The sequence below is a fragment of the Mastacembelus armatus genome, chromosome 10 (genome assembly GCF_900324485.2).
Source record: "Mastacembelus armatus chromosome 10, fMasArm1.2, whole genome shotgun sequence".
Taxonomy (NCBI): Eukaryota; Metazoa; Chordata; class Actinopteri; order Synbranchiformes; family Mastacembelidae; genus Mastacembelus; species Mastacembelus armatus.
The window spans coordinates 4,283,044-4,301,633 of NC_046642.1; the positions used below are offsets into that span (position 1 = coordinate 4,283,044).

The following is an 18,590-nucleotide window of genomic DNA, read 5'->3' on the forward strand; positions in this document are numbered from 1 at the left end:
TTGCACTTGGGGTATTTGTGTGTTTTAATGTGGGATTTTGTTAATGTGTTTATGAGATGACTTAACTCGCATAAATAAAGGTGCGATGTTACTCCAGCTGAAGCTGAGTCCAGTCATTTGAATTAAATTACTTTCATAAACTTTGCTAAGACTGAACTTTACAGTTTTTGTGGAAAGTCTACAAGTTTGTTGCTCAAGGGTTTTGTGCACTTACGTGTCTTGCAACAAATAAGATATCTTCATAAGTATTGGAAAACAGCAACTGCACAAGAGAACATTTCTGATTATGTTGTAGCCATGTAAATATATGCAAACAGGCAGCTTCTCCTCTTTAGAGGGTCTCAGCAACTATTACCCCATAAATCCCCTGTCACAACATATTAGCCTGCCAGAGCCATTTGGCTGGGATGATTGCAGCTTATGTCAAGCTTGTTAGTGTTTAGCACTGTTAACCAGAGAGGGACTTGATATACACCGACTGCTCTTTGTGCTCTTCTCAATACCATTCCCAGGACTTACTCTGAAGGAAAGACGTGAAAGGAGTGTAGATAAAGGTTCTGCTGCTTGTTTTTTTTTTGTTTGTTTGTTTCCTATCAGAGTTTCTCTGTTTGGACTTTAAGGTCAGAAACTAGAAAACTAGAATGATCTTTTGATGTTCTGTTTTCTTTATCTGAAGTCATCTTGTTCTTGTATTGTACTAACTCGATCCTTTTGTTCCTTGTGTAGGCTGTGACAGGAAGATGTTTTGGTGAGAAGAATTTCAGAGGCGCTTTGGAGAATGGAATTCTGCTCTGCGAGTAAGTTTTGACTACCTTTTTATTTTATCTGAGTCTTTAGTCATCAAACTGTCTCCTGAACATATATACTTTTACTGAAATCAGAGCTTTGTTAATCTTCGTCGAAATGATTGTGAAATCTGAACTTTTAGACTCATTACAAAGTGCTCTGGCTTTTTATTGTATTTCTGTTTCTGAATCATACGCCAGAGAGAGAAAAAGACCAACATGTGAATGTCGAAGGACCACATGATTCAGAATTAGGAGCAAGAATATTAGCAGTCTAACAGGTTTTTCTATCATAAAAGCCCTGATTTGGTGTAGCACTATAGTCTAGTAATCTGAGACTGGCATCATGTGACATTTGAACTGTAGTCTGTCCACTTAGAATGAATCGAGGTGCTGAAAAAAGACTGGAAAACACACATGGACACTGGTACTTTCTCTCTTTCACGTTCCATGGTGCCAAGTTTGGTTACACAACCCGAGTGTTTTCACAGTCTTATTGTGAACGCAGACATCAGAAGCAATTTAACAGCAATAGTTTTGGAATTTCTAGATCATCATGACACATCTAGAGTTATTTTCTTTCTTTTGGGGGTTACACACACAATGAGGTGCAGACTCTTATGTGCCTCAACAGAAGTCCATCAAAATTAAAAAAACATCAAACCACTCTTTCTACTGCATCGTGCTTTTTCACCATATATTCTCAGCTTTCTTGCCTTTATATTCAAAAAATCTCCTTTTCAAATTACTGAAAACTAGGGCATGATAGTGTTATCCATCACACTCATCCTGTAATTGAAACACTCACGAATCTCTTGCTCTTTTTTCTGGTGCACAAAATTTCATGAAATGTGTTTGTCCCAGTCCATACTCATAAGATGATGTAGTCATGTCACCATCTTTTAACATCCAGGAAAAGCCTCTTATTTCTGTTGTCTTTGCCACTTGTGTTTTAAAGCTGTAACAAACTTGAAGTCTTCAGTGAAGACAAATGATCCGAATACATGCATTAATCCACTTTAACCTTTTGGTATCATTCTTGCATTCTTCTCATTCCAAACAGTTTTTTAATATTGGAAATATTGTCTTCCCACCTGCACATACTGTATGTGTTGGATTTATTGAACATTATTGTAGGGAGTCCATAGCAGGAAATCTCATGAGGTACAGTAGAGGCGGTAGGTTGAGGTATGATAGAGTTATGATGAATTACACAAAACACCTGCTGGTACGAAACCGGAGACAGAAAGAGAGGGAGAGTTTGTTTTTTTGCTTTTTAATTAAAATTCAGCTTGTGATGTCTTCTTCCCTGCTTGTCTTTTATTAGGTTGCTGAGCTCGATTAAACCTGGTCTGGTGAAAAAAATTAACAGACTTCCAACACCAATAGCTGGTCTGGTAAGTCCTTTACCTTCACTCTTCCTTTGCACTCAAATTAACATTATTTCCAGCAGGCCTTTCTTTAAACCTTTGACCTTCTCGGATCTTTTTCGTGTGTTGTCTTCTCTTCCCTTTTTAGCAGCACCTATGTCCCTCTCCTGGGATAATTTTCATGTTACACTTCTGCTGTGCTCTCTAATGTTAAAAACCGTTATCTTTATTGAATACACTGCAGAAATGTTTGCGTTTATATATTATTGTATAGTGGTGTGCAGCTTTCCAAAGAAGAAAAGTTGCCTAAACTTAGCATCATGGTCATACATTTAGGGTCCATCTATCCATCACATAACACATCATACAACATATGTGTAACTTCATAGTATTTAAGTTGTTGTAAACAAGCAGCTGTTCTGATATTTTTGTCCACATCTCCTTAACCAAGAAAAATGAGATGCACTACATCAATTAAAAACTATGGCTTCATTTGAGCAGATAGAAACTACTAGCTGCTCCCAAACCCTGAGCTGAATATTGAACATAGTTGACTGTCACTGAATTTTAAGTCTGTGTTTGAATGAGAGCCTGTGGATTTCAGTAGACCCAAACACATTTCAAGGGAGTACAGTGTAGTAGCATAGAGCCCTTTCATGATCACCTTGATCTGGATGAAGTGGCCTTTCAGGACCAGGACTGATATGTAAACACAGGCACACTGAAGGTTGATAGCACTGGATTTCACAGTAAATGTGTTTCAATCTGTGGTGACTTGCTCACCAGTGGACTCCCTAATGCTGAAGGGTGATCCTGTTAAAATTTAATATTACATGTTTGGCATTAAGCTGACAGTTCTGTAGAGAACAGAGTTTCAATAGATATGTCTATAAATGCCTGAGTGCTTATTTGGCCACATTTATAACTCTTAATTCTTTTTTTTTTTTTTTTCTTGGAGCTTGTTCTTGAGTTTTTAAGCAAGAATAAGTTGCTCATTCTTTGTTGGCTCCCATCATAAAAACAAGGTACTATTATTTGCACCAACTACAGGCCCATCTGTGTGATTAAAGAAAGGAAATTGCACTGACAGGTTGTTGTATTTATGTGCCTAAAGACAATGAAAGGGGCTGGAGTTTAGCTTGTGTGTTAAACCCTGTGAACAGTAATGACAGACAAATGGGCTTAGGCACAGGATGATGGTATGCAGGAGAGATACGTGTGATTACCACAGTAGTTCTGATACCAGCTGGGTATTATTTGGATCACAACATGACAGACCAGACAAGGAAGTTTGTCTTGGGCTGAAATGGTTTTTCTTATCTCATGGCGTCACTAATGGCTGTCAGTCAGCCTTCTCCGACTGTTTGGTGTGCCAAATAATTGCAGTCCCATTCTTTATAGGCTCTTTTATTCACCGTACAATGTGCTGTTGATTATCCTGTTAGAGCTTTTAAACATATTTCACCTATATGATTGTTGCATAAACATGAATATCTCGTTGATTTTTGTAGCTTTCTGTCCTTTTTAAGACAAATCTGCAAAAAGTGAAAAAATTTCAGTAACACTACAACTAAAGGATAAAAAAAAATACGACATGATCATTACTAATTAGCTCAAAGTGGCAATTAATTGAACGCAAGTTTCAATTAGTAGTTTCAGGACAATGTAAACGGTAATAAAAGAAAAATGACTCCTGTGTTTATTACAGGAACAGGAGGAGCCTTTATACTTTAAAAGTTTTGTAATTCTTATATCTAGCTTCCTGTACCCTTGTTGGGTTTTGTCCTCCCCTTGGCAGTGATTAGAGAGGTGAGAAACATATAAACAACAGGTCTGCTGTTATCTGCCCATCATAATAAAACACAGGCTACTCCCCCTTCCTCTTCCTGTTTGGGGGCTAATGGGAAAATGAATAGTTTTGACTGTTTTGTAATTAGAGCAGCTTCCATAGTCCTTTAGCAGCTCGGCCTTTATGACTCAGTGTTCGTCTGAACAGGTTGGTTGTTGCGTGTTCTAGTCCCAGACATCTCTGTCGACTGGTATGCTCATGTTTTACAGTGTGTAAACAGACATGCAGTTGAGATCATCAAACTAAATGGCAGTAATTCACGAGCTTTAAAAGGTGTTGTTTTCCAGGAATCCATTGCACTTTATGGCAGCAGTGACATATAAAAAATCCAGACTCACTTTTTATCTTGATTTGAGAGATTGGTTGCTATAAGTCAGCATTATTATTTATAATGACATTAATAATAATTACATTTTGCATATATGCTGTATTTGAGATTAGGACATGAGGCACATTTCACTGTGGTTCAGTTCTCACCCAGACGTATTTCTGGGTGTTTTCTTTGGAAGAGGGGAAAAAAGAGGAAATATCTCATTGTCAGCCAAATAGCTCCACACTAGAGATGACTTTTTTTTTTTTTTTTAAACAGTGTGGACAGGGGGTTTGTTTTGGAGTCAGTCTTCTGCCTCCCATTACTTCTACAAACACATTCAGCTGTCAGTCATTTCTTTGTGGTACATGCCCAGTTTCCTGTGGCAGTGACCTGCAAATCACCATAAAAGTCTGCTCACACACACACACACACACACACACACACACACTCACACACTCATACACTCATGGGGGGGATTTTACACTTAGTGACATTAAATTCCTTGAGACTTAATCTAACCCTAACCTAACCCTAAGTTAATCATTTACATGGTGAGGACCTGGATTTGGTCCCCATGAGGAAGCCAAGTCCCCACAATGGTTTGTTAGTCGTCCTGTATATCACACATCACCTTTGTGCTTTTGAAATATATCTCTTCACAGTACCTCTTGCTGAAGATTGCACGTCTTGTCAGGGAGGAGTAACTATTTCTGCTAAATATTGTCATGATATTTAATCATGTATTTCTATCTTGTACAGACAGCAGCCCTGGTTTTATAGGTCTTCAGAATTGAAGAATCACTTTTTTTTCCATTTGCTATTTATAATACAAAACTTGAACTTTTATACTGTTACAGAAAAAATTGAGTTAAATGTTCTAAACAGATCTTACTTCATTGTATGTTTTCGAGAGCTAACACTTCTGTCTTCTGCTGGTGGCCTGAAGCTCCAGATTTAGCAAGTATAGATAAGAAAGTTTGTTCATGGACATGATTAAGAAATTTCAGTGTTTGACTTTGCCATCAGTTTTTTTTCTTCGTGTTTTAACCCCTTGCCTGATACCACCTATTTTTGTATAGGATGTGTTTTATTTATTTATTTATTTTTTCCTTTTAAAAGTATAATCAGCATTTCCAATCAAAAGTTTGATTTAGATACAAAGACAACCCTTAGTCCAGTGTTAAATCCCTGTGCATTGCCACACTAATGTGCTTACTGTATTTCTAACACAGAAACACATCCTCCCCATTGTTGCTATTATCTGCAGATTCCATTTAATTGAGATGTTAGGGTCATATCTGGATCTGCTTGGATACTTGACAAGAAGTGAGAGTATGTGTGTTCTACCAGGAGTAAATTGATCAAAAGAGGAGATTACCATGTCATCTGTCAAAGAGATGACAGTGTGTATGTCTGCATGTATGGGTGGTTGGGGTTACATCATCAGGAGGGCAGAGATGACGCTGTCCCAAAAACACAGGAAACTGTAGGGTGGGTTTGCAAGGGTTGTTTTGCAACAAATGGAAAAGGGTCGTGAGAACAAATTTGTGTTTGTGCGTTTGTAGTTGTATACTGTATAACACTTGTGCAGACAAGCAGCTTGTGTGCACCTACACTATAAATAAATCAAACATTTTCAAGTCTTGGATGTTTAAAGCAACATTCTATCTAAATGTGTGCTGAATGTGTGTGTGGAAATAGGTTTTCATGTGTTTGTGTTTTTGCATGTAAGAAAGTGCTTGGGACAATCAGAGTGGAGAGGAAATGGTGACACTGAGAAAAAGAGAGAGAGGGAAAGGGAAGGGCTTTGGCTGTGGCACTCTGAGGGATAGAGAGAACCTGGGAACAGGAGCGGACAGCCTAGCTCAGGTTGCCTCCAACAATTAGTTTGGAAAGGGGGGGAAGACTGAGAAGATGGAGAGAAAGTGAATGATTTAGAAGAAAAGGGGTGAATATTTGAGGAAAAGCAGGTGAATGAAGGTTGGGAAATATATAAAGGAAGCAAAGGGGGAAGAGTGAAAACTGAAGTAATCTGAGAGAGGAGACGTGCAAAAGCCGGCCACAAAACCTGGTGGTGTCACCTTTCTGTTGAGCAGGTATACTGATTTTCATGTTGTGTAAAAACTGCCTGTCTGCATTGTTTGTATCTATGACAGAGAAGAATTAGCAAACTTCACATCATTAGAATTGCCTGCACTCTTGACATTATTTCTAAGTTTGCAGTCGAAATGTTTATGAGAATGACAGTACTGTTCAGAGGTTTGTGCACATTAGAAACCAGCTTAGTGTGTAATAAAGAGGACTTTGCATCTAATAATCTGTGGGTCTGCACTTCTTTTACTTATACTTTTCTGTTAGGATGTGCTTGACTTTTAGATTATAAGAAGTATGACAGTAGTTTGGATGGTACATCTCTGTAGGTGGTTATTGGAGGGTCAAAACATGATTTAACGTTTAAACCTATGTTTGACTCAATGGTGCATGTTTAATGAGGGAGACATAACTTTCTCTTCTTTGTGTAGTAGTGCCATTGGTGTGTTTTGTACATGACTTAAATTGGACCAAAGAAACACAGAAAAAGAAGGAGCTCTTGTGCAGTTGATGGGACTGACCCTGCTTTGCATTGTGCCTCAGCTAACTGTATTTACTGCGATGAAACTGGGTGTGTGTTCTCTGCAGGATAACCTCAGTGTGTTTCTACGTGGCTGTGAGGAGTTAGGACTGAAAGGTTCTCAGCTGTTTGACCCAGGAGACCTGCAGGACACATCAACACGCCCAACCACCAAGTAAGTCTCAATGGTTCCTCAAAGCAGCAAAAATCAAACATATCAAACATGAAGTCTCCAGTTTTCAACACCAGTAAACAATGGACGCTGGTGCACAGTTAAGCATTGTTGGTGCACAGTTAAGCATTGTACTGTGTCCACCTGCTCCTCATCATTCAATGCAGTCATGTATTTTTTCACACAATTATAAAGTTTATAGGTTCAGTTACTGAGTTTGATCTGGTGCAGGTATCCGCTAATTAGTACTTACTTTAGAAACTTATATAGTCAGCTTCAAAGCACAGGTTCAAATTTCACCGTTGACCTTCAAACAGCCGTGACCAAAACTTTCACTTCAAACTCCATGCAGCAGTGTTTTTTTTTGAGATTTTATGTATGTTTAAATAATTTTAAACATGAATGAAGGCTTGTATTTTTTAGTGGGTGTTTAGTGTGTATAATACCATAGCTTGTCTGTGTCACTTGCTGTGTTTCGTGTGTGTGTGTGTGTGTGTGTATGTGTGTGTGTGTCATGTCTGTCATTCTTTGCATCAGACAATCAGCCAGTTTACTTGAAGACAAGTAAGTAAATGGGAGTCAATGAAAGTTTCTATTAGTCTGTCAGTAAAGCAACAATAGTATATCTGTAAAATACAACTGGTCTCTGTCCAAGTAAAACACAAGGCTTTCCACTGAACCATAATTCGTACTTTGTTGCCTGGTAACAAAGCCAAGTGCTTGCAGATTTTTACATATACTGTATGTGTTTGTGTAAATGTGTGGGTGTTTCAATGCGTTTATGTGGCAGGTGCTGTCCTCATGCAGGCTGTATGAAAACAAGGTTTCATTCACAGAAGGGTTAAGAAAGGTGCTTCTGTTGCTGGGGGGAGGTTAGCTGGTCTCAGGAGATGCTGCTTGGCTGGTTCTGTCAGGACAAGGAATTCTTTGATAATACTGAGGTGTGTTGTTTTAAGTTTACAGCGAGGTTAGGCTTAGGTTAAGATGAGGGTTAGGCAAGTAGAGGTTATGGATAAGCTTATGATAGGTCTTCACATAGTAAATGTAAGTCAATTTAAGTCCTCATGGAAACTGAAAACAAAAGGTTTTGGGTGTCAGGTGATAGACATAAACCTAACAAGGAGTGTCACTTAAAAAAAACAACAAAAAAAAAAACTCTAAAACATCAACTAAGATGTTATTCATTCAAATTATTGCAAACACAACCCACATCGTCTCTCCTCAAGTATGTTGTGGTTATGGTCACATCAGATTTTGCACCACATGATTCACTGCATGTCACAAAGTTTAAGCTTTGAGCAGCGTTCAGAGTCCACTTCCAGTACAGTTTGAGAGAAGGGACGGGATTGACCTGTCATTCAAAAAATAAATCAATTTGTTTTGCTGTCCTCAGCCAGCTGTGCCAGTTTCTCCACCTGCTTGTTGTGTGGCATGAGAGGAATCTAACAGGTGAAATTTGGTCTGCTATGCCTGAATATTTAAAAATATATATTAATTTCAAATATGAAGTGTCAGACTTTGTGTTTTATTTAAAAATGCTTGTAACAAATGCTTAATACCACAGGAATGAAAGAGAAACTAAATTAATTAGGCTGAAGTGGATAATTCTTCTGTGAAAAATTATTTATGTACCTATCAAATGCTCACTGTAGGAATATCTGGAATAAGAAGGACAGTCTATAAAGTTAGCACTAACCTGAGAGGAAGCTATGGTCTCATTGTTTAAATGCCCCAGTGCTATTTCCATTGGTTATATAACCTTCTGTCGTACCCATGACGGGATTCTCCAAGTCACTCTGGAAAGGTGTTTGTTCATCCAGGAAGCAGCTTTGGACAGAGAGGCATAAAAACAGGCAGCCTTAGCTCAGGCCTGAAATATCTCCTGTACCTCTGCATGTTGATGGAGACTGATCGACAAGTGACAGCTAGAGTTAAGGAGAGAAGCAAGAGGCTGTTTCTGTTTAACTATCAAGCTAATTTTTAAAATGATGCGAAGTTAAATACAAAATTAAGCACATTACATTACAGTTGAATATAAAAAATGACTGCAGAGTTATTTGTGATTAGATATAATGAAATATCAGTCATAAATTCATCATCCCATTTCTCCTACTCTGATTGCCATTTTGCAAAAGTGTTGACAAATGCCTTAAATTACTCTTTCCAAGCCACATGATTTCCTTCAATAAATATCTTTACACAAATTGTGATTACTTGTAGTACTGTATATATAAGTATACGTAAGTAATGTAAGTGAAAGTCGTAATATATGACCCATAACTATTCTTTATCTCAAGAATAATTACTTTTTTAATAATAGCATATATTATTTTTTGAGCATAATGTTAATCACTAATAAATAAAATATATAAATTCATTTATTGATACATGAATAAAAAAGACAATAGCAGCATATACCAGAGGTTTACACTGGCTGGGTCCCTGAATATGATCTAATACCTTGTGGAATCTGCTATGTTTGTCCTTCAGGTTTGCAAGGTAACATAGGAGAAAAGCAACCTGCCTTCATGTGACTTTATCCAGGTGACAGAGAGAATGAGGAGGAGGGGGAGGATTTACACATCAGTCTCTCCAGTTTTTTAACCTCGCTCTTCTCTTCTTATAAACCTTCTTTCGCAAGTCACTGCTGTCATGGAAAACTCATGTCAGTGGAATCTGGGTGTCACTTGTGTGTTGAGTGAGTTCGTCATAAACAGTCCCATGACACAGGTCCTCCTTTGCCTTCTTCTCAGTCATAAGAGCTCTTATCACTGAGCCCCTAAACTTTTATTGTGTTTTTGGAAATGTTAATTATATGCATCATTAACACAGTAGTTACTTCATTGATTGCTATTTGTATCAGTATCTTGATGGCTAAAGAGTGAGGTCACTTTAATTTTATGAAGTGTGTCAGTTGTATAATATTCGTATAATATTACGTGTTCAAGCTGCACAGGTCTTTCAACAGTTTGTGGAAAAGAGAACAGAGATAATCTTGATGTTTAGTTACAACTACCAGTGTTCCAGTGTTATATATTATTGGACCTCTTCATGTCTGTATTGTCTCTGGTCCTGCACAGTCTCCCTATCTTTGCCTGGAGACATCTGTTTCCACAACACGAGTGTGTGTTGGGGTCATTTTTACAACTGCTTCGTTCTACTTCCCATTTTTAGCTTCAAGTGGTAATCCACAAGAGCCGCATCTTTTCATTTTGGCAGCATATGGGGTGCTAAGTGGCCACCGCTGAGGTATTTCTGCACTGCACCTCCCAAAGATCACTTGGCAGTCAAACTCATTAGGCCACCACTGAGGATTTGTCTTTGTGAAGGTTTGATATTGGTGCAAAATAGCAGCTGTAGAAAGGATCCTCTCACTTCTTCATTGAGAAGTAATATTTTCCTCTGCTGTAAGTTGTTTATGTTTATAGATAGCACCTATCATTACAGCAGGAGATGTAAAAAAAAAAATATAATAACCAAACCAGAGATCCAAGTGTAGAGTCTGTTAGTTCTGCCTGCTTGGGCTACAGTCATTGCAAATTCTTTTGTATTTTTTATATCTGATGTAGTTTTTTGTGTCTATATGGGAGTTGGTGACTCTTGAAGGTGAATGATATTTATGCCTTTATGTTTATTAAATCTGACCAGAAGTCAATGTCTCACAGTCTGTCTCCATCTCTCTTTTTGTCTCATTCTCCCAGGGGAAGTGACTGTAGCCGAAAACTCAAGAATGTAAGTGATACTTCTGGATTACAGTGGGATAATTTGTTTTTTTGCTAAATGAGTGTTTGGATGGAAACTGTTATTGTGGCCCCATGTTTTTGTTTGCATTGTGGTTGTCACTATTTTTTATTGTAGCTGCTTTATATCACGCCTCTTCCAGCTCTACCATTCCTGTACACCTTATAGTAGTTCTACTTGGAGTACATACAATACTAACAACATGTAATTTGTTTCACTCTGTACATATTCCAGTTTTAACTAGAATGCTTTTGAAAAGCATTCTGTCTCTTTTTATTTTTTAAGCTTGCTTAATTTTATTGATATATGGACTTCATAACATGAGTGTCTTTCATGTCATACCTGCTCTGTATTATTTTTCTGCATATTCCACCAGGTTTAGTTCTTTTAATCCTGCTTATTCAGATGTCTGCAGTTCCTTCCTTGTTTTAATTATTCATTTATGTGTCCCTCGTGTTATCTGTGTCTACTTAATTGCACTTCAACATCTTTTGCTCTTTTCCTAATAATGCAGCTTTAAGAATAGAACACATAAAGCTGGCCCTGCCCACTCTGCAGTCAAAGCAGTGCTAGTCTCTCTCTCTCTCTCTCTCTCTCTCTCTCTCTCTCTCTCTCTCTCTCTCTCTCTCTCTCTCTCTCTCTCTCTCTCTCACTCTGTGTCTCTCTAGCTCTCTCTTTGATGCTGGAGTGCACCGTACAAGTTAATGTGTTGAGCTGCAGAGCTTGCCTGGGCTGCTAGCTCATTTAGCTGACTACACACAAGGACTATCAGCCACATTAGCCAGCATTTGCAGCAGCAGCAAAAACAAACGGCCTGCAAACACCCAGTGCTTTAGCCAGGACCTGCTACTACGATATGCTCCTACACTGTGGGTGAGCTCTGCAGACTCAGACAGAGGAATAGGATTTGATAGGACCTGTCTCTGCAGCACATTACACATTGATAGGTGAAGGAACTGCACCAAGAAGAATTTACTGATGTGGTGATATAGTTTGTTGTTTAGCAAACAGGCTTTGAAGAAAAAATAGGGTGTTGCATGGATGGGTGGAATATTTCCGGAATTATGAGATGATTGTCAAGCAGGTCATCATGGCATGTTTAAATATGTGCGTGCATGAGTGTGTGCATGTGATATTCATGCCCTTGTGTATACATTACTTAACTGTGTTTGCACATGAAACAATGAGTTGATTGTGGTTTTTCAGTAGAACCCCTTCGACAGGTCTTCCCACATCTGCCAGATCACTGCTGAACCTGAAGAGACAAAGCAAGTTTGATGCTGTGCATCCCTTCACTGTCAGGCCGAGCATTTACATTTGCATCAGTCAAACCTCTGCTGACATGTTTTGTTTGAACTAGTGCTGGTGTCCATTTTTCAGTTTTTGTTTGGGTGTATATTGTAGGTTTACTGTTGCATAGCTAAATGATATGGGTACAGTTGTGGCACATTTTCCCACAGTGGTTGTGCGGTTCAGATCAATATTGATGAGATTAAGGTAAACAGCATACAGCTGAAACACATTTGGTGCTGACTCACTTCTAGTGGAACCTGCCATGAATATGTTTATTATAGTGGTGACACAGAAGCAGTATACTCTGCTGCTCAGTGTGGTAAGGCGTGCGGATAGTGAGTCATAACTATGTCAGGTGAAGTGTTGCTTTAGAACAGTGTTTGTTTATTGGTGGCTGGTAATTTACACAAAGGTGAGTGCCAAAACTACAAATGTATTACCTGTAGTTTTGAGGTACATTTAAATAATTCTGTTTTGACCCTTCTATGGTCTGGGGTCTTGATCAAAACTTTGACACTCTTCTGACTGTAGAGTTGCAGCTCAGTCAGGCTGACCCTCTATTTGGGTGTAAAGATTAATTTTCCTTCAACAGAGGATCACACAGGAATCATTTGACTTTGTGCTTCTGCTGATCAGCAGGCCAGTTCCTGAGCTCTTTCAAGTGTGTTTAGAATGACAGAGGGTGTTTACTCTGACAGTATGACTGAAATAAACACATTAAGCCACGCTGAGCTTTCTTATCAAAGCAATCCCCATGGAGTGCTGGTTGACATGGACACAGTAAATATAGCTGGCTATACTTTGCCAGCAGTGCTAATGGAGCAGCTCTGTGTGATCTGTCTATGCTCACAGCCAATTTGTATTCTGCATTTTAGGCATTTAGCTAACTCCAGAGGGATGCATGCAGAAATACTCAGTTCCTCAGTAATAGTCAACTTTACTGCAGGGCATGAGGTTACAAGAGTCACAGGTACAGCCCTCTCCTGCTACCAATTTTACAGGCTTGCTGTGTTGGAAGGAGATGAGATTGACCTTGTAATTTATGCACTCACAGCTAATCTAACTAAAGCAAATATAAATCACTTTGACCCCTGAAGGGATGCTGTGTGTTAGCAGGAGACATGCCTATGATGTCTTTCAGGGTCAGGACAATGGCTCAGTCTTGTCATGTTTGTGCAGGATGCCTTAGCTAATATGGAAGTTCTCTTGAAGCGCCTGGATTGTGATAACCAAGAAATCAGCTTGTATTGCTTAGTTGGGAGAAAAGTGAAAGGAACAGAGTGGATAATGGTTTGGACTTTCACCTTACTTCAATTCAGCAATGAGCAGACAAAATATTATTTGTAGGCAATTCATCTATTTAGAAGATAAGGGGGAAATTCCATAACCTATATGATGTGTTTACATACTGTGTTGATTGAATGTGCTTTAATTAAAACATGAAATTACAATACCCAAATGCAAGTGCATTTTATATTTTTAGTTTTAATCACTCTGGAAAATATAGTACTTGAGCCTGTTTGTAGAAAGAGAGTAACTATAACTTGTACCATGATTTCCTTTGGCTGAAGTTTCCTTTTATCATAATGTTTCACTGTATTTCTTCAGGTTTTAATCACCATCTACTGGTTGGGTCGTGCTGCCAACGGCTGTACCTCCTACAGTGGGCCCACGCTGGACCTGAAAGAATTTGAGGGCCTACTGTCACAGATGCGAAAGGTTTGTTAAGTCATGTTTGATAATATTTCAGGGCTTAAAGTGAAAATCTAGACTACAGGGACAATAAGACACAGTAGGTTTGTACTGTAGAACAAATCTCTCAGTGGCCGGTGGAGTACAGTATAAGGAACATGAAATGCTGTTTTTACTTAGGTTTGATCACTGCAACAACCAAACGTCCTGACAAAATGACCTGGAGCAAAACACTCAGATTCTCCTTAATGATGTCAGTGTATTGTTATGTAATGCACTGAGTGTGTTCGTTAAATGTAGTTGTCAGGCAGTAGATAGCAACCTCAACTCAGATCCAATGATGACCTCTGTTAATTCAGACTGAAGTGCAAATTTTCTGGATCTGTAGTCCACCCCTTTAGTGACACAAAGGACTGGGGAAAGTTAGCATTAGCTACCCCCAAAACACACAAACACTGATTGAACATTAAAGACTTTATAAAGACTGCCAGGAGTTTGGGAGTTGAATACTCGACAGTACAGGAGTCAGGAACAGGAAGTCTTTTGGTAGACAGGAAAGGCCTTTCCCCACCTTCCATTAACTGCCTAGACATGTTTCTACTGTTGACAGTCAAAGGAAGAGGTCACTGAGGTGACGAGAGAGTCATGTTAAAGAGAGAGGCAGAAGAAAAGATAATACAGAGAGGTTGTTTGATAAATGGATGTTGAATGGACTGCAGAATTACACTGAGATATTGTGCACAAGTTTAAATTATTTACACTAAGTGGCAACAGATTAGCAGATTGAACAAAAGGAATTTCTTCTCAATATCTGGGCAATTTTCAATACTTCACACCAACTGGTATGCTTCTTAGTTTTGGAATAAATGCATTTTACATACTTCTGTGCATTGATTGTAACCATGGTTGTCTATATAAACGTTGAGGAGGCGGAGGAAGCAGAGAGCCCTAAACGCAGCATCCGGGACAGTGGCTACATCGACTGTTGGGACTCTGAGCGCAGCGACTCTCTCTCTCCACCACGCCACGGCCGCGAGGACTCATTCGACAGCCTGGACTCCTTCGGCTCTCAATCACGACAGACCCCGTCACCAGACGTCCTGGTCGCCCGTGGCAGCAGTGATGGTAGGAAACGGTCCAGTCTTTACACAGTTTGTGCTCTTCATATTCCCACTGAACATTGCCAATAATAGTTTGGATTGATTGTGAAAGTGTGGTATTGTTCATAGAGCGACCACCCTTGAATGTAAAGGTTGCAGGTTAACTGTGTTCCACGGCTTTGTGTCACTTTAGTCATGGCCATTTGTATTGTGGAAGGGAAGTAATCAGTACTTGCTGTTCTATTTGGGCCAATTGTGCTGTTCAGGTACATTATATAGATAAATGAGGCACATTGTCCTTCTAGTGCTACTGTAGCAAAGCCTGTTGTTCTCCTCCCTGTTTTCACAGGACAACGCCTAGTGCTAGTCAAAGGCTATTTTAAAGAATAAATTGAATGATCTCAGTGCTATTTTGAAGTTAATCCATGGTCATTGTTTCATTTTAACCACAGCCATATGTCATGTGAAAGGAGAGAAGTTCAGCATATCCAAGTGCTGATTTTGTTTGGCTCAAAATTAACATATGGACACGGGAACATAACACTGTAAATTATTTAGTTTATGCTTCTGGTCCTGCTATATTAAAGTCTGTTCTGAAATGATTTTTTTTCCAAACAACTCTTCATGTGTTATAAGAAAAAAATGATCTGCAGGTAAATTTTACATTCTTTTAATACGAGGGATCTGATTTGTTGATATTGATCTGAACAATGGCTACATTCACACCGCAGGTCTTCGTGTTTCTTTCTGAAAAGCTGCCCTTGTACTTTTTGGATCTGCCATATCTCATGTCAATCTTTAGCATCAACGAACAGGCAAAACATATTTATAGTGACAAGTGCTGTCACATATGTTTTTGTTTTCAAACTCATTTCAACTACGCAGTGTTAACACAGGATCCAAGATCCTATGACAGTTGTCAGGTGATGGGAAACCTAAGACATTAGATATGTACTGTTGTGAAATCAAGGCTCATTTCTGATTTAAGTGATGAAGGTTGTTGCATTCAAATAAATCTGTTTAAGTTATCATTTCCACTTAAAATTGAATGTTTTATTTTTACAATAATTTCATCTAGCTCTCCATCACTGTGGGTGCCTCAGCCAGTGTGTTTGTGCTAGTTTGCAGTCTTGTAGTATTTGTGACACCTTTCAGTGAGGATTTCCTCCTCTGCAATTGACATGCACACAAAAGTGCCTCTGTACTCAGTGTTTGAGCCTGTGGTCCTGGGCAACAGCTGTTTGACGGCTTTCTCAAAGTGTGAAATGGGGAGTGATAGCACTATAAGGAGAGTGGAAGAGATGTGTAATATAAAGAGGTGTGGCTGGATGACAGATTTTTGGCTAATCTGTCAGTGATGTTGAAACTACCAGCTTTTTTTTTTTTTTTTTTTTTTTTAACAAAGGACACAATTCCATATATTGATGCAGCCTCATCATAATAATGAAGCCCACGGCAGGCTATTTCATCAAATGAAGTCTACAAGGTGCGATTTAAAAACATCATCAAAACAGGCTCTGTGCATCTGACAGTACTCCTGTCCCAGCCTGCTACTTTCCATAAAGCTTGTAGAAGCTACATGCTTGTACTTCCTTTAAGCTGAAAAGATCAACAAAGCTGTACAGGCCTGCATTGGTGGTTAGTACAATAAAAAGCACAGCTAAGGAGAGAGAGAGAGAGAGAGAGAGAGAGAGAGAGAACTTAAAGGTCTAATTGCACGGGCATGATCCTTTGGCAAATGGCTCTAAAATACAGTTTGTTTACATTTACTTTATAATGCCAAGCTGACCATATGCTGTCACTGAAAGTTGTTATTTGACCCTTTGAAATTTTAATCACAGCCTGCGAAAGGTTTCAGCAGTCATCACAACATGTAACAGATGCCAAGCATCCTGCCTGTCGGACTGCTTTTGTGTTGAGGGAACTGCAAAGGATAATGTCATTTCCAAAGCCTAAACTGCTGTCAGCTGTCAGACTGTCCCAAACTACCAAGGATGTTGCACACACCGATGTGCAGCTCTACATGGGGTCGTCAAAACCCCTCGGCCTTCCAATATCCAATATCTGATGAGGAGGCACTTTAGAGAAGTGGGCTAATTAAAAACTGCATGACAACACATCATCACAAATTGACTCCAGGGATACTTTGAACATTACAGCTTGATGACATGTAGTTCAAAGAACACAGAGCATCCCTATATATTTAGTTCAACACTTTCTTTTAACATTTCTAAGCCCCTACATTTTTCATAGTTTTAGTGTTTGTATTACAGGAAGCACAAGAAAAGTGGTGTAGACAGGATGATAATGCAGTTATCAGACATTCACAGGGAGGCTTAAGTGCACCCTGAACAAGAATATCCATTAATTAACATGCACAGAAACTGAACTCAGCTGGGGTTTTTAGTGCCCTGACCTTTAGACAAAACCCTTTCACTAATCTGCTCTGTGAACCGACATCACCCTGACAGAGAAAAGAGTTTAATTCTGTCTCTCATGAAATTAGACACTTTTCTTCTGCTGCTCATAGTAAAGCCAGGCCTCCTCTCTTTCTGTTTTTGCATCAAGACACACTCCCTGCTTGAACAAATAGGTTGAATGGTGGCTTTAAACGTTCTTTAGATTATGTTCCCCTGTTGTTCAGCATTCTGGACTTTCTAAAATATCAGTCACATTCTATAAATATGTTTTTTAGGTTTTAACTGAATTGACCCTTTTGCTAATTCCTCCCTTAGTTACCTGCCACATATTCATGTTACACTTCAAATAGAATGACTCTCAGTTTGACACAGAAGTAAGCAAATGCAGGTTGTTGTCTGAATGACAGCTGTCACTAACTACTCTGTTTTACAGTTTTTATTGTAATTGGTTTCCTTTAACGCCGTAAAACTTGAATTTCTCTGTCAAGGGGTTAATAATGTGTTATCTAATCTAAAATGTTAATTCCAATCTGTCAAAATATACCAATGGTTACATGCTTTGTTGTTTATATTTCTAAACATTATGTTTCCCTATAAAAAGAGAATGGGCCTTGAGGACGAGGGCTAACCAATGTGCATCTCAGAAATAATTTATATCTCAGTTAATGTTGTAGTAACGTGGTTAATGTGTAGCTGGAATGGAAAGTTTCTCGAATCAAATTGCCAAAGAGGAGGACACAGCCACTACTTTCATGTAGCATCCTGGACCAGCTTTCACTCATGTAGTGTTCCAGTCCTGAACAAAGATCCTTACAAGATCTAGACAATAATATATAATTACCTAACTATTGATTTGCTTCGACAGTAATGCTAATGCTGTGTCGTCATTTATTACAATTTAATATTTATTAAAGGAAATGAGGAAATCATTTAAATTTTTGTACCATATTGTCTATGGAAAGCGTATTGAACTGGTCTCCACAGGTGTTTCCTTTCATACAGCATCAGTAATTGTTGATGATTAAGATGTAAATAGGCTTCTGTGAAGCTGTGGGTACAGTACAGCATTGCACTGACCCAGGATAAACATTCCTTCAAGCTTCAGTGTTACTATACGTGCGGAGAGGCAAGGTCACCCCATGAAGATGTATATTGTTCCTAAAGGATGGATGGTTTGAGACCCTCATGGTTTCCAATTGATGGGTTAGAGTACATTCACTGATTCACTTTGTTGGAAGTGCAGA

At 38.8% G+C, this 18,590-nt stretch overlaps 1 protein-coding gene across 8 annotated transcripts in view; it reads left to right on the forward strand.

Annotated features, from left to right (window-relative positions):
* Positions 1–18,590, forward strand: part of LOC113144240 (LIM and calponin homology domains-containing protein 1) — a 71,102-nt gene that overhangs the window by 28,289 nt on the left and 24,223 nt on the right. For 5 of the 8 annotated variants that reach the window (XM_026330123.1, XM_026330126.1, XM_026330128.1 and 2 more), the window contains exons 2-7: positions 727–797; positions 2,113–2,182; positions 6,997–7,103; positions 10,802–10,832; positions 13,743–13,853; positions 14,753–14,951. In XM_026330123.1, coding sequence (XP_026185908.1) covers positions 727–797; positions 2,113–2,182; positions 6,997–7,103; positions 10,802–10,832; positions 13,743–13,853; positions 14,753–14,951 — 589 coding nt within the window. Of the gene's footprint in view, positions 1–726; positions 798–2,112; positions 2,183–6,154; positions 6,414–6,996; positions 7,104–10,801; positions 10,833–11,603; positions 11,715–13,742; positions 13,854–14,752; positions 14,952–18,590 lie in introns of those variants that run through there. The other 3 variants (XM_026330124.1, XM_026330129.1, XM_026330130.1) reach the window with 3 other exon arrangements.